General features: G+C 36.3%; 1 protein-coding gene across 7 annotated transcripts in view; it reads left to right on the plus strand.

Annotated features, from left to right (window-relative positions):
- The window catches only part of NKAIN3 (sodium/potassium transporting ATPase interacting 3), a 332,888-nt gene extending 317,937 nt beyond the window's left edge, over positions 1-14,951 (plus strand). For 4 of the 7 annotated variants that reach the window (XM_072924691.1, XM_072924690.1, XM_030266262.4 and 1 more), the window contains one exon: positions 13,940-14,951. Coding sequence is in view for 5 of the 7 variants with exons in the window: in XM_072924690.1 (XP_072780791.1) it covers positions 13,940-13,953 (14 nt within the window). In the remaining 2 variants the exon portion in view is untranslated. Of the gene's footprint in view, positions 1-10,278; positions 10,363-13,939 lie in introns of all 7 variants that reach the window. The other 3 variants (XM_072924689.1, XM_030266260.4, XM_072924692.1) reach the window with 1 other exon arrangement.
- Positions 14,952-16,693: the final 1,742 nt, after the last annotated feature.

Raw genomic sequence — 16,693 nt, forward strand, 5'->3', positions numbered from 1 at the left:
TAGTGAAAGGGTGTGCTGAGCCACAGGGGGCACAGGATTAGTCAGGCTCTACATTGGGCTGTAAACTGTCTTCATTATATGCTGATAGGGAATCTGGGATTTCAGAGAGCAATGAACAGTTGAGACAACCATACCCACAGCTTCCCTGATATGATGTGTAACTCAGCCTGTTTGACAGACTTGTAGATGAATTAGCAGTTTAAGTGGTCAAAGTTCTCAGTGTCTTTTCATTTATGCCCATGCCTGGCCTGCAAGAGAGAATGTGAGGTTTCATCTCAGAAGAAAGAAAAGTCCTACCTTCTTTACAGACAATAGCCTCAAAAATGAAAACAGATCCATGCAGAGCTGATCCATCTCGCAGAGAGACTGCCACTGATTTTTCCTGAAGATAACATTTGTTCACAATTCTAATATCACTAAGCTTTGAAATACAGCAGTAAAAAAGCCAAAGCCGCTCATTTCTTGTTTTAAGGGAGTATCCATGACAAAGTTTATTCTAAGGTGTGAATCAAATAACTTGAGGAAATCCCCCTTGATTTTCTAAACCACTTCAGTAAAATATTGTAATCTTCAGTGAAGTATTAATCATACTATATGGGTCCCTTTTTATCTAATGGGTTCCAATGTATGTAATCATTATAGCCTTAGAGGATATTCAAACTACCTAGAAAAGTGAGTACTATAAATTAAAAAAGAGATGTCTAACCAGCAGTCAGTGAAGTCAGTGAAATACATTGAACCAAGCCATGGATTTCAGGTCATAGTCAGGTAAATTTTGAAGATAATTTTATTTTGTAATGGATACTTTCTCAAAATGTGGCAAAATTTAAAAAAGTTGAATAGGATTTAACTATCCACCACTTTATACATCTTTGAAACTCTCAGGTCTGAATCTTATAAATCTAAAGGCAGGCAGCATCATCCACCAAGAAAAATTGATGGTTTTGTTTGGAAGAGAAAGGGATAAACAATGATTACTGACAACATCAAAGCAAGAGATCCTTGAAAATAAAGACCCTTGAGAATAAAGTATCACTAGAATTTCTTCAATGAACCACCATCACAGAGCAAGAAAAAGGAGAAATTATTAGTTCAGTCAGAGCATGATGCTAATTAATACCAAGGTTGTAGGTTTGATCCCTGTGTGGGCCATTCACTTAAGAGCTGGACCCAATGATTCTTGTGGGTGCTTTCCAACTCAGAATGATCTGTGGTTAAAATACTGAAAATAATTTAGCTAATGGTTGGTAAATATTTTCTTTATCTTGTGAAATTCTTACCTCTTCTTTGGTTCTCTTTACTGTGTTTCTGATATCATCACAACTTCAACCTTTCATAAAGTAACCTTTTTAAATTCCTCCTGTTTTAAACTTTGACTTGTTGTCTATATGTTGTGCTTTTTAAATTTTATTGTTGTGCTATTTCAACAGCCTTAATGGTTTCAGTACATAATATAAGCAAGATTTATAGCAAGAGGTGTTGTCTTAATAAATCAAGAAATATAGCTGTTATAGTTTTCCAGCTGGGCCAGTCGGTCAAATAAAATATATTACTTGCTCCTAGAAAAGCTGTTTTTCAAAAAGGCTACATTATGTTTATTGCATTTAGTCTGTATTGCTGATGTTCTTTATTAACTCTGTATCATAACAAGTTTTTCTCTTACCAGTGCTCTGTGATTTGGATCATAGCTGGACTCACTTCAAACTTCATTTGACATTCTTTTGTCTTGAATCAGTAAATATACATTTGGTTTTGCTAGCAGAAATTTAATCACAGTTCATCTGTGTTTTTCTCAGTATCACAGACTAGGTACAGCAAAATTAAGCGATACTGTGTGGCTCTCACCATTTATATGATGGCTCTTATTCCTTGGCATTGATTTCTACTCATTCTCTTTTCCTTTTTAATCACAAAAATCTTTTGTCTTGGATGACTGAAGTTTTAGAGTTACAAGGTTTTCTGAAAAGTGTATTTTTATTTCATCTTTCTTCCGGGAGAGTTTTTTGTAATGATTGAGGGCAGTATTCCATTATCTTTCTTTTTCATTAGCAGATTGATTCACTGGTGGCTTCAAAGTGAGTGTTAATCCTGTTACAGACTCTACTCCAGACATTCATCTTTCTCCTAATATAGAATGATGCCACTTTCTAACAACGAGAAAGCCATTTTCCTAACCATCATGTTTGCTAATACATGTGATATTTCTTTTTTCACCCCATCATATATGAGAAGACCACTAGTTATTGTAAGCTCCCATTTTATAATACTCTACCTTCTCAGCTCTATTTTCAAAGCTGAAAAAGTAGTCATTTTATGTTTTGGGGTGTTAAAGAACTAATTTGAGTTGGTGATAAAGATGGTAATCTCTATCCAAAAGCAATATTAAGAGATGAGAAAGTTGACTTGAAGGTGAAGATAGACCAGGGGGGAAAAAAGGAATAAAAATATGAGGAGCAATAAATTTCCTCATTTGCAGAGAAACACTCACAGAGAAAAATGGGTACTCATGGATGCACTTGGATGTGATTAAGCAGTAAACTCAGCAGATATATCCACAATGGCTCTAAAATGTTTGATGGTCATACATTCTGGGGTGGAATGAGGAACTTAATAGTGCATTTACTTGGGCTGAAAAACACCAGCACACACATTTAAAATGGAAAAACTCAAAGTTACTGCATCATACAGAACAGAAATGGGAGGCTTGTAGCATTTCCTTCATTGTTTTCTATGTCTATGTAGTTGGAGGACCATTTGAGTCTCAGCCAAGTCTCTGGCTTCTTGATTTGCAGGTATTCTGCTTGGCCTCCCAAGTTCTTTCCATTGTCTCTTAAGTCCTGCCAGGTTTGCTCCTCCCCACTGCAGACTCTGCTTGGGCAGGTTGGCAGCTCCTTCCCTCTCTGGCTTGCACCCTGTGCTATGTAATGAACACAGACACTCTCCTGAAGGCCCTTGGTTCACTTCACTTTTTGTGAGACAAAGATACAAACACATGGAGCAAATATCATGTCACAGAGGATGATAGTAGCAAATTTCAGAAAAAGCCTTTCATCCCTAGGAAGGTGGGAAGCTGGGAAAATCCAGAATCACCCAGTGATAAGAAGAATCCCTCCAGTCCTGTAACCTACTTTTTAAAAATAAAATTAATGTTCTGTGAATGCGTGATGTGAACTTTCTTCAATACAAAGAAATCCTTTCTTCCAAATGTCACGTGTTCTGATATGTCATGTATTTGATCTTGCAAATACTTTTCTCTATGATTTTTTTCTTTAATTATTCATTGGGGTTGAACAGGTTCAGCATTAATTTTAAAAATAGGGAACACTAATCTCTCACACTAAAATATCAGTGCCTTGTAGTTAAGCAGCTGTGGTATTCCTGGGTGTATAATAACAAGGCAGGTATAAATATTTAAGTGTTGCCTCAAAGATAAATAATTAGATCATACTGACAAATAACAGAAGCCAAAAGAAATTCTGTGGATACAAATAAAGTCAGGCCAGGAACAGAGCCCTGTGGGACTCCAGTGATAGGGGAAAAAAAACCTAACATCTTGAAAGAACAAAACAACTAACCTGCAACCTTGCAATGAACTGTAAGTGGAATAGATCAATTCCAGTCAGTCTGAGATCTGCACTGAACATGTTTGAAAGAATGCTGTAGTTTATGGCTTCAAACTCAGCAGTAATATAAAGACACACTAATACATAGCAAGTATCCCTGAATCAGAATACCAAAAAAAGATCAAAGCATAACTTCAAAAAGCAGATTCAGAGTTGTGTCTCTTTTGAAGTCAACTTGGACACATTTATTGTGAAGATCACATGTCTGGAGGTGTGCCTGAAGTTGTAACAGCCTTCTGTAAAATAGTCTTGGGACTATTTGAGTTGCCATTTTATTGGATAGATTCGATGGATTAGTGGATAGAACTCAATGACATTTTTCTCTCCCAATATTGTGCGAATGTAATTGATAAATGTAGTTTCTGGGCATTTAATGTCTTTTATGCATGGCTTATTTTTCCTTTGCAGGGTTAATTTCTACATAGGCAGTATAGTAACTTAAAGAGGGAATCACAGAACATTCTGCACCAAAAGGGAAAAGATCAAAAAGGGTGCCAGAAAGGGGAAAATAATTAATTAGTGAAGACTAATTTTTACCAATTTTGCATCTCTAATTTTCTCACTGTATTAAAAATTATCTAGGAAGTTTAAATTAGAATTGTTTACAATTTACTTTGGTCATTTCAGGAAGAAAGCTACCCTTCACTGTGTTTGAAATCTCAGACTAGAACTAGCAATTGCACCTTTAAGTACAAGCCTCAGAAAAAAAAAAAAAAAGCAAGCTTTATCTATTTGAAATGCTTTTAAATATGACTTCCATATATTAATATTCTAACTAGAATGTTAAAATTTTTATTAAAATTAGGAACAGAAAAATATAGAAACCTATGAAGGAAGAAAATGTATCAACAGACATACTAAGTTTGAATTGCATTGCTGAGAGATAACATAAGTCACAGCCATCTATGCTGAGATATACAGGATGGTTGTTGCCCAAGCTGATAGATATTTAGAGTACAGTATAACACTTTAAAGCAGAATAGAAAACTACTTCTCATCAACTTCATGGCAGATAGCACCATGTCAGGAAAAATAAATGTTTTCTAAAGCCTAAGGGAAGCAATTTATACATACCTGCAATGTAAAGTATATATTTTTCTTTATACTAAAATAGTGATAATGAACTTGTAGTAAATTACTTGATAGTAAATATTTTCCTACATGCCTTTTGTGTGATAACCATACTTTTCTAGGAACTTTTACCATGTAGTGGCCAGGAGTCCTTAATGACTTGAAAGCAATCAAAAAATACTTATTTTTAAAAATAGGGAACATTCATTACTTTTAGGGGGAAAAAAACCAGCAAAATACTATAATCAGACAGCCTGCCACTTAGGTTTAGTAGTGGGATAGTATGGCTGTAAATAGCTTTCAAAGGCATGGCACAGAGAAGATTTTTGAAAGATACTTTCATATTTGAAATTACTGGGGAGGTCTGGGTTAAGAAGGTTTGAACAGTTTTCATTTCCTAACATCTTGGATCTTCTTCATACTTCCTTTGTCTTACTGGACAGTCATATTCCTTGGAGAATAAATTATATTGATATCTTGGGTGTCGCATTACTGGTAAAATGAGAACAGAGTTTCAGTAGCAAAGATCATATATAAAATTTCCATGCCAGTGCCCTTTCTAAGGCACCTTCTGAGGGGATCCTTCTTTCAGTGCAGCCCTGTAGAGAAGTGTGGTACTTCCATGTTACAAGGCAGAGAAGTTTTTAAAATTATGATCTATCCCACTGTTGAAGACTAGGAAGAAAATCTGGTGCAAATATCTTAATAATTACTGTGGGACAATGAAATATTCCCCTTCTAGCTTCCAGTAATAAAAACTTGGGTAAAAGGTTGTCTTTTAGTAATTTTCTACCACTTTATCCTGTTTTAACCTGATTACCATCTGCCAGTACTTTATAGAGACAGAGCAGCAATCAGAGGGCCACAAATGATTACTGGTGTCTCTTCTTCTCACTTGCTTAATTGTCCTGCACATATTTTCCCTCCTTAGTCCTCTGCATAAGTGAGAAGCCAATGGAATGTGTGATGCTTCTGCTACATAGCTTGAGACTTAGGTGCTCAGGCTTAGTATGAAGAGGGGAAAATGGGTAGTATTGGCTCCAGAGAGATAACTGGGTCAGTCTGATTGTGCACTGAAGGGTGTAAGGGCAGTGCATCTCTTGAGGAGGGAAGGCAATGGAAAAAGCAGATTTATCAGGAAAGAACATGCTTATCTGAAAAGTTTTTATAAGCTACAAGTACAAACATTGGAAAGTCCAAAGTTTGGACTTCATGCATGTAGCACTGACTTATCATCAAACCCCAGTTTTGCTTCCCATTCCAAACTGATTTTTGTTTCTTTTTCTGTGTGTTACACCCTCTTCAGTTGCATGCCTTTTCTTAATGAATGTAATTGCATTGATATATTGCCATTCAATAAAAAATCTCAGTACAAGGAAAATACTTTATAGTATTTGGAACCCCATAGGTTAAGAAAATCTTCTGCAGGTAAAAATACAAATTTAAACACCTGTTAGTCTGCCTCTCTTTTGGAAAGGGGAGATGCCAACCATTTGAGCCATCAGCTTTGGGGTTTATTCCCATTTATAAAATGGGGAAGCAAGCAGAAATAGAACATAAGGTATTCCAGGCTAAGAAACTGCAGCATTTTCTAAGAACTATGCTATTGCCATATTGCTGCTCGGTTCATACCCTGCACCTCCAGACATGCTTAGAATTTTCCAAGTTTGAAGGAAAAAAATTAGTAATATTCCAATGAGCTGACAATCTCTGGCAGCTGTTTGCACAGGGCCTGCCAGCAGGTCAATGGGATATTGCCAGAGAAGCTGAATTCCAGATGAGAGGGTGGAAAAGGAGAAAGGATTGTTTTTTTCTGAGCTCTGATTCTTTAACGCTATCTTCAAAGGAAAGCAAATTTTAACTTGCATATGGGTGAATGCACTGGATAAATACTAGTAAGGCAACCCAAAATGTCATCTGTCTAGGAAAGAATAACCCTCAAAATTACTGATGACAGTGGATACACTTTCTTCAGCCAGCATCATACTGCACTTCTCTCACTCAGGCAGATTATGACAGCCGCTGCTCTGATATGGCCCATGAATGAATGAACATCGCTTTAATGGACTGCCTGCTGTGGCCAGCCAGCACACATTTGCACTTCCAAGCACAGCAGGTAGTGAACTCTAAAGGAACATTTCACACTGGCCGTTAAGCATCCAGCATGACCAGCAAAACTGAGGTGGCACAAGGAGAGAGCAATTCCCTGGGAATAGGGATCATGTTTTGCAGCCAGCTGCAGATAAAATAACCAGCTTCTGCTGTAACCTGCTATTATCTGTGGGATGCTAAAAAATCCTCTCCCTAGGATTTTAAGTTTCTCTCAGTGTGACTGTAGTTAATGACTGGACTACATGTGGTGTTTTTTATTTACTGACTGAATATCCCTACTGCTCCTACTGCTGACAAGTTGTACTTGTTGGTTTGGTTTGAGTTGGTTTTTTTTTTTTTTTTGTTTTGTTTTTTAATTTAAAGCATAGTACTATAGAACTGTACAGAACACAGTTTTTTAATTGAACTTTCTTCCAGGCTTATGCAACTGTCTGAAGCTATTTAATGTAGTCCTGTGACTCTATGGCAGAAATTATCCATAATCCATTAACCAGGCAGAAATAAACAAAACCAATAATTTTATATCATCCCTAAACCAATATTTTCCTCTTGGAAAACCTACATAAATGTTGCTGTTATTTACAGCTGACCAATTAAATAGAGGTTTGTATGCATCCAAAAGTTCATTCAGTGTAAAGTTTTAAGATATTTGATGCCTGCTTAGATTGAAATGAGCATAATAATGTCTTTGCTTCCAATGAAAATAAAAATTCAATTTTCTACGTTTAATGGCCACTTGTGGTCTTAGTCTTGGAAGACTGTTAATTGTAAGGGACAAAAATACCAGATAAAATCAAAATTATTTTTAAAACTAGAAGTAACTTATAATTCAAATAATTGATGACAAATCTTCAAATTAAAGAGCTAAAAGCCATAAAATAGAGTGCATAATGAAAAATGGCACATTCCATTGCTCTGTGTGATAGAACAGCTTCTTTCCTTGAGAATGAACTTGAAATAAATTCTAAGGTGAACTTCAGCTTTAATACTGCATAAGATATCTTGGATTGCAAAAGAGAAAGCCTCAGCTAAATAGGCTTGAGCAGCTCATTTCAACACTTGCTGGATTGTGCTATTAAATATATTCTCCTTGTCAGAATAAAGACACGTCTATATTGTCAATCATTAATACATCTCAACTTCATTTCTTACTCAAAAAGATTTGTTGGTAGAAAGGCAAGTTACTTTAAATTCTCTCTCTGCTTACAATTGGAGATAATGCTTGTGATTCCTGAGAGGAATGGTGTGAGGTTCTGAAGTGGTGAATTGCCTCAAAAACATTATTTTAGCTTCTTGTGTTAACATGTGCTCAGTAAAAAAAAAAAAAAAAAAAATTAAAAAAAAAAAAAAAAGACAAAAGGTTCCAGATCATTGGAAATCACATTACACTGAAATGCATCACCAAAAAAAAAAAAAAAAAACAAACGAAAACACCAAAACTAAACCCCACTGTGGATATGATGTCTTCTAAAATATTATTTTGTAAATATGTACCACATTAAACATCTACCATTTAGCTCTGAAGTTTCCAGCAAATGAAGGAGATTGATCTGTTAAAACACATCCAGAGGAGGGACACCAAGCAGATTAGAGGGATGGAGCACCTCTCCTATAAGGAAAGGCTTCTAGGAGAGAATTGGGATTTTTCAGCCTGGAAAAGAGAAGACTTCAGGGTTGGCTAATTGTGGCCTTCCAGTACCTGGAGGGAGCCTACAAGAAAGATGGAAAGAGACTTTTTTATGTAGTGACAGGATGAGGAGGAATGGCTTCAAACTGAAAGAGAGCTGGTTTAGACTAGGTTTTAGGGAGAAATTCTTTATTGTGAAACTGAGGAGACGCTGAAGCAGATTGCCCAGAGAAGTTGGATGCCCCATCTCTGGAAGTGTTCAAGGTCAGGTTGATTGAGTAGCCTGCTCTAGTGGAAGGTGTCCCTGTCTGTGGCAGAGGGGTTGGAACTAAATGACCTTTAAAGACTTTTCCAACCCAAACCATTCTGTGATTCTGAGACTTAACAATCAACTTCTACAACAGTTCATCTGCAACTATTTCCTCTGTTAGGATTTGAGCCCACTAGTGCTGAAGTAAATTTTGATGCATGTTATGGTGTATAGTGACAACATTCTGAAGGAGAGCTGCAGATAGGCTGGGGCAGACACCCAGGCTCGGCGAGCTCTTCAGCACATTATGTCCTGCTCAGGAAGTTTTAAGAGAACATTCTTGGTTAAGAGGTGATGCTGTATGATTGAAGTACATCAAGGTCAATTTTCAGCCATTTCTGGACTCAGGAGGAGAAGCAAACTGAAATCAGGAGCATTTCCACAGATTTCAGTGGGTATTTCATTAGTCTGTCAGTCTCTAAGCCTCATTTCCTCATTGCCTCACCCTGGATAAGCACTCTCTGTTGGTCTACCTAGTGCACACATTGACTGGGAAAGAACTGCTTTTCCATTCATTGCTCATTCAGCAATTAGCATAATGAGTACCAAAATTCTGCTTAGGACTTTCGTCTATATGCCTATATATAAACAAGTGAAGAACGTTGCTTTCCATGAGACCAAAGAATTCTACTGTACTGTGGATTTGTCAGCTCTGGACATGTCTGCAAAAGGCCCTTTGAAATCAACAGAATCGTCTTTTCCACTAACCTGCTTTTAAGATATCTAGGATAGCATGAAATTGTGGCCTCTTGGAGCTGCTTAAAATTTTACCAAAATAACAAAATACAAGACTGAGATTAAAATGTCTTTTTAAAAAATCATTATTATCATAGAAGGAACTAAAAACTTCTCAGGAGCACATTATTTCTGACATAGAAAGTGGAAGGATTCTGAAAAGGTGTCCTGACCCCACAAGTCCATCCAGAGAAGATGCTGCTGCATTTTCATATTTAGTGGTCACTTGTTTATTCTTAACTCAACTCTTATGTCTTTGATTTTTGTTGATGCTTTTCTACAAGTCCATTGAGCCTGTAGAGTTAAGGTGAAATTAGGTTCACAAGCTAAACTGTTTCCATTGCCTAAATTTCTAAACACTTATAAAGGAGTTTAAGGGGAATTATTAAATTATGGGTATATATATATATATATATATATATATATATATATATATATATATATACTGCGATTGCCCGATTGCCCTAATGAGAATCAGCTATTTTACCCCACAGTGGTTTCACTTTACATGCTCTGCACATCCATGAATGCTCCTTTTGCACACACACTGGCATGAGTGTGCATGTCTGCTCATCCAACTGCTGCCTGTCTTTCCAGGCACGGGGCTAAGTAGTCCCCAAGGAAGACAGAACCTCCTGTAAGCAGTTTCCACAGCATCTTTATCTGCTTGGTTTATTTCTTGTATGCAAACCTGTGCGTGAAGTTTTTTTTTCTTTTTAAACATAATCTGCCCACGTTTCTTTTTGAGTTGACATATTTTCATTTCCATTTGTTCATTTCTGGAACTGTTGTATTTTCAGTTGATTTCATAGGTGGACTTGACACATACTCCTACCGACAGCCCCCCCAGGAACATGTTGAGTTAAAGCCTGTAAAGCCTGTAGGTAAGGTTCTGGTCCCATGGACCACATTAATCCTTCTAACTGAACTGAACTGAAAGCTAACCTTCTCCTAAAATAATTTGGGCATCAGATTACTGATAATTTAATTACATTTTAATTAGAACTTAATTAAAAATTAATCCACATAACAAATTTGAGTAAGGACACTTTGTCATTGGTGGCATATCTGCTAAAGCAAGGATTAGGAGATATCACCATGTCTGCCACATCATGCCTCATCTTAACGCAGGGAGAGGCTCTCACTGAAGGATCGAATTGCCTCCTTGCTGCATTTTTAGCAAGAAAAGAGCTGGTTTAGAGATTCTGCGGCTGCAGGAACCTTAATGAGATCAACCCATTTATAGAAAAGCAGTAGTTATTACTTGTCTAGCTACTGAAAGAAAAAGTTTTGCTGAAAAACTGCTTGTCATCTTAAAATCTATCTGTAGATTTTCACTGGAAGTTAATAATCTCTTTGTCATTACTTATTTTTTTGCACCATAAAAATCATTTTTGTAGACTCTTTGTGCTTTGCTACCTAGTGAATAAGGTTAAATGTGCATGTATTCTTTTTATCTGGAAAAAAATTGGATATGGGATGACATTACTAGTCATTTTGGCAGAAGCTCATATAACTTCAAGGAGATGGTTTTTCAAAGTATTATTGGTAAACCAGAAGTTGTTAATTTGGATATTCTTTATGGCTGGAACTTGTTGTGATGTTGCTCTCTGTCTTTAAATTTACCTTTGGGCCTTTCATGCCTCTTAAATGCAGCATGAAATGCACACACAGCTAATTGACTGAAACTGATTTAATGACTCTATTTTACTTATCAGTTAACACAATTAGAATGGGTTGAAGGTTTTTTCCTGGTGTATGCATGTGTGTACGTGCTAGGAGTTTTAATTTAAAATGGACAATTGCTAAAAAATTTTTGGAGTTGGAACTTGACACCTAAACTTTGTGACTTTATTAAATTTTGCAGGTTTTTATAATATATTTTATTCATGATGCAGCATTCAATTTGCAAAAAATAAACAGAGACAAAATTTTGCTAAAAAAATTTCTAAATATTCTAGAATATGAAGGTTCAAAATTATGGTGTATACTAGAACAGGAGCAAATAACACATTGAGACAACTAAACAAAGTTATGAACTTTCTGACTTTTGACTAAGTATATGCTCTACATTGAATCTACATTTCTTTAGTAATATTTCATTAAGTCTATTTTGCTGCATTTTCTGTGTTAAAGATGACTGCAAAATGGGGTTTTAACCTTCTGAATAAGCTGCCAGACTAAAAAGTTAAATTGATATTCATGAGCAAGAAGGCCACACCTGCAACATTTACACCTCTCCATAAAAGATTTTAATCTCTAAACCTGCCTTCAGACTAGCTTTAAGCATCAAGTGCATAAATGTTTAGTACTTTCTTAGAAAACTTACTATAATTAAAGAAGAGAATAAAAGACATATTCATGAAATATTTACAAATACATTCCTGCAAAATGTATTCATTTGTTTTCAGGAGAAAAGTCACAGCATCTGATAATTTGTTCTTGATAGGAGTTTTTCGATAAGTAGCTCAAGGGATTTGGGAGTTGTTGGTGATCTTACAATACTGGAGAATGAAAATTATCTTCCCATCTCCTATAAATGTCTATCCTTGTACTGCTGGGAGGGCCCTCTCTGGCCTCTTTATTGCTTCAAGTAGTATAAAATTGGGACAGAAATTATATTTGGTTTCCTTCTTTATTGATGTTTTGGTAGTATGTACTGAACTATATAGAGGACTTTTATCTAAGCTGGAAGGGAACTAATGTCAGTGATCAAACTCTGAATTAAAAGCCAAATTGCTGGAAATAATTTGGTCAGTGGATTGTGCCAGAACTTTGCAGATGCTTATCTCTCTGCAGCACATTAGCCTTCTTGACTTCTTTTGATAAGTTAATTGCTATATGTATCAGTTATATACAGTCTGAAAATTTTAAGTGTCTCTAAAAAGTGACTTCTGGTGTCTAGGCTGTGCAAAACTCCATTTCTGAGAGAATTCTCTTAGAACTGAACATGAATAATGCTTGCAAAAATTCATTAAAAGCCTTTATAAATGTTACTTTATAGATGAAAGCTTGGCCATATATCCCTTTTTCTCATCCCTTTTATTTCTCTTATTTTACTCAAAAATTAACTAAAATACAAGGCTCTGTGGTCTCATCCAAGCTATGAAGACAGTCTGCTTTTATCAAGTGCTCACATTCAGTATAATGTCTGCTTAGTGCTCCCGTAACTATTAATGATTAGCAAGACTAAGATTAGTTTTCCTTCTCACCTCTGAGAAGAAGTTAAATTTGAACTTGTTCCCATGGGGAACAATTTTTAATCCAAATACTAATGATCATGTCTTTCCTGTTTGTTCTTTGTTCTGCCTGTAACTCCATTAGGCTATGGGACAAGGAGAAGCAGGATCTTTGCCCTCAGCCATGCAGCTTCAACTAAGATGTGTTTAAGGCAGGAGACAACAGGGGGAGTACGAAAAAAATCATTGTGTTCCCTTTTTGCCTAAAGCATATGGTCTATAAAGCATATGTTGTGCCTGTTTGAATCACAGAATCAACAGCCAGGTTGCTCAGTAATATTTAGAAACACTTCATGTACTGATTTGTGGAAAAGAGAGGAGCATTGTGGCTAGCAGGAAAAAATAAGAAGCTACATTTTGGCTTGCATTAGAGGTTATTATTATTAATAATAATTATATTATAATACATGTTAATAAGATAATATAATTGTGCTATAATGAGAACAATGTACTAATATGATAATGAAAATTTTAATTATAATTGTAATAGTAGTAATAATAATAAAATAAAATAAAACTACTACAGCTTTGAGCAACTCTGTCTGGACAGACACTGAATCCCTAATTCCAATTTGGCATGTCCCTAGCCTTTTTAAGAACAATACTAATTTGTGCTTGTGGAATTGATCCACTATATGAGAAATGGTGCCAGTGGAGAGGTCACTACTCCGTGATACATCTGTGTGATCCTGTCCTGTTTGTATCTTCTCCTGAGACTTTACCCACCTTTAAATTGCTCTGAAAGACCAACACAGATTTTCCAAGATTACACAAGTGAAAATGGTTACAGGGAGTCATGTGAGAATACATAGATTCAGCAGATGTGTCACTGTGGTGAGGTCTATAAACAGCTCAAATGTTCATGTTTGTGATCAAATCACATCAGAATTTTATAGCTGGGTGAAAATATGTCTCATGCTGTTGAAATATATTATGCTAAAATGAATCTATTATTGTATGAGCTTTACCAGTTATGGGACTTCTCCCAAATGTTTTCTGCTTTTGTGGTATGCATAGTACAAAGCTACTGCTTTGTACCCAGCCATTCATTCTTGACCATATAGGTGAGTCTCACAGCTGATGAAATTATTGACCTCGTGAGATTTATCCACTTGTTCAATAGTTACTAACCTCCCAGCTTGTATGAATTTACAGCTTATAAATTAGAAGATAAACAAAATAGGTCTTCATTTGTAAGTAATTCTTATATCCTGCTTTTTAGGTCGAAGTAAGTAATAACCATGGACTCAAGACTTCTGCTGCTGTAGCTGAAGAAACAGATTTTAGAAAAAAAGACCAACCTTGTGGCTCATCGTTCTGGAAGAAACTCACCACATCTGTTCCTCACGGCGTGTGGATTGTTCTTCCCACAGGCTCAGTGTCATTATCAGCGTTGTTATTTCATAGATCCTTGTAGATGATCTTGAATTTTTAAATAATTTACTTATATGGACAGCTGTAAATTGTAAATTTTTTTCTTTTTTAATTTCAGTATTTTTACAATGTTTAGTGTTGAGGCATGAAAAGAAAACAACTTGTGAAAACTAGGAGGAGGGTGCATCTTTCTCAAAAGTTTAGTATTTTTTGACTGAGAGGATCATACTGTGCCTGGTCAAGATTGTGTCAGTAAACAGTAATTTTGACTCCAAAATACGCAGCAGGAGTCAAACCCTAACAGTGATCAAGAGATCATTTCAATGCTGTCTTTAGAATTCACAGTGTCCACTCTTCGCATTGTTTGAACTGCTGAATGCAGTAGGAATTGATGTATGACTCTTTTTACCCAGAGGTTCAAGTACTAATGTACTCACCTAATTATTACAATTGATATATGACTCCTCCTTTCCTTATCTCTTTTGCCCCAATTTCATCTTGAGTAGCTGTCTCTAGCTTGAAGAGAAGTAGGACAAGTGCTCAATGGATGTCCATCTCTAGGAACCCTTACACCCAGGGCTGTTTAGATGTCTGTGATTTGCACATTTTTAAACTCCTTTCCTCCCTTCTCCCAGGAAGAAGCCAAGCATGAATGTACAGTACAAGGCACCAACTGAAGCCTTAGAAGCCTCTGGGGACTAATTTTCTCTTAATTTAAAAGTAAACAAGCAAAACTGAAAAAATGCGTGTAAAATTTTGTAAAGTTATTTGTAAATACTTCTAGACAAAGAACATGTATGTAACTGTGGTACTTTGTTTTCTATTCTGTCACCACTAGCATAAAGTGATACACAAAGCTATTTTCTCTGGAGAGCTGGCGGTCTTTTTAACAGAACACTTTGTTTCTTTCATCTTAATTACAATATAAAGTGCTGAGTAGATTTGTATGCCCCAGAGAGTCTCATCTCTCTGCAGAGCCTATGTGCCTCAACACTGAGCAGAAACATCATGAGGATTTTGAGTCTGTTTGTGGTTTTGCACTTTTATCACTTAAATGTTTCATTGGGGAGACAGCCAGGAAGGCTGTTCCTTCTGGCACGTGTTTCTCTACCTCTGCACCAGAGATGGAACAGATCAAACAAATTCCTCCATAGATACCCTAAGAAATCTTCAGCTGATCTAAACAATATTCAGGTCCTAAATTTACAGTCTTCTCTGCTATTGTGTATTTTCAAGTCTGAGCAGATGAGAGCTAGAAGAGAGCTTGTCTTGATTCTTTCCTTCCTAAAATTAGTGTAATTTACCAAAAAGAACCTATTGGGGATGCTAATAAATACAGTGGAAGTAGAGTCTAATATTTTCAGGTGACAAGTCTAGTGGTACATCCACCTGCTTTCCAGCTGGTTTACTTAAAGACCTCACCAACTTTGGAAAAAACACAACCTGAACTCCAGTTAACCTTCCCTGAAACTGAGTATGACATAAGTATTAAGACAAAGTCAACAAGAAATGGCAACTAAAACAAAACGTCTTCTTTAGTGTTCCTGTGGCTGGATATACCTCAAATGAAAGACTTAACTGAATCCACTGCTGCCCTCAGGACCAGGTGGGTAGAACAGGAATGAGTGCTACACCCCCACTGATGGCTCAGGCTCAACACACTGTTCTGGCAGGGGTTTGGAAGTGTATGTTTGATCTTCTGCCAAGGCATGTCTGTTGGCCCATGTTCTACAGATTTTTCTGAATGTGTCTAAAGCATGTCTTTCTGTAGGTACTTCAGAACTGTGTACATGTCACAGAAATTCTGAGTTCTCTTCCATTTGAAATATCTATCGCTTTTAACTATGGAACACAAGCCAGTATATCCCAAATACACTTAAAATCTCAGAATCATTGCCAATACAGTGAGTGTGCCATCTGTCTCACTTAACAGAACAATCCTGATTGGGAAAAATTTGTCTTCATTGGGACCAGCCAAAATGCAGACTGAAATGCCAAAGGAAACTGTCATTCTTTTCTAAACTGAGACACCCAAAATAGTATCAATCAACCTGTACATGTTGGGGTAAAAAAATATTGAGAATAATAAGTACATTTAACTGTTAATTGCTATGTTCTGTAATATAGTAGGACATATTGGCAAACATTTTTGTAGGAAGCCTTGAGTAGTTCCTCTTTTTTTGCAAAACATACTTTCAGTAAGGTGTTAGGTGAGTCCCAGATCAGGCAGCTATGTAGGAAATAAATGTTGACTCTCTAAATAAACTTGGATAGTTTTCTTAAGCTTAACCGAACCATGCAATTTCAGGAAATGACTAGGTTTGTACTGCAAAACGGAATTTGCTGACAATCTGAAAAACCTCAGAGATTATCAGTTGCTACAAACTGTTCTGGTGGCATTAATAAGTCATACTGTTACACTTTAGGGCAGCTGAAGATCTGTCCTTCAAACTTTTAGAATTTTTTTCCTTTTCCCAAGTTTCTGTTTAATTCCAGTTTTTTAGAGAATCAGATTAGCCACAGTACTTTAGCTGACAGTAAAAGTGGGGATGAAACTGCAGAAATATGGCACTACATGTTCCCTAAGGACTAAGCCAGGAAA

This window comes from Taeniopygia guttata, chromosome 2, assembly GCF_048771995.1.
Source record: "Taeniopygia guttata chromosome 2, bTaeGut7.mat, whole genome shotgun sequence".
Lineage (NCBI taxonomy): Eukaryota > Metazoa > Chordata > Aves > Passeriformes > Estrildidae > Taeniopygia > Taeniopygia guttata.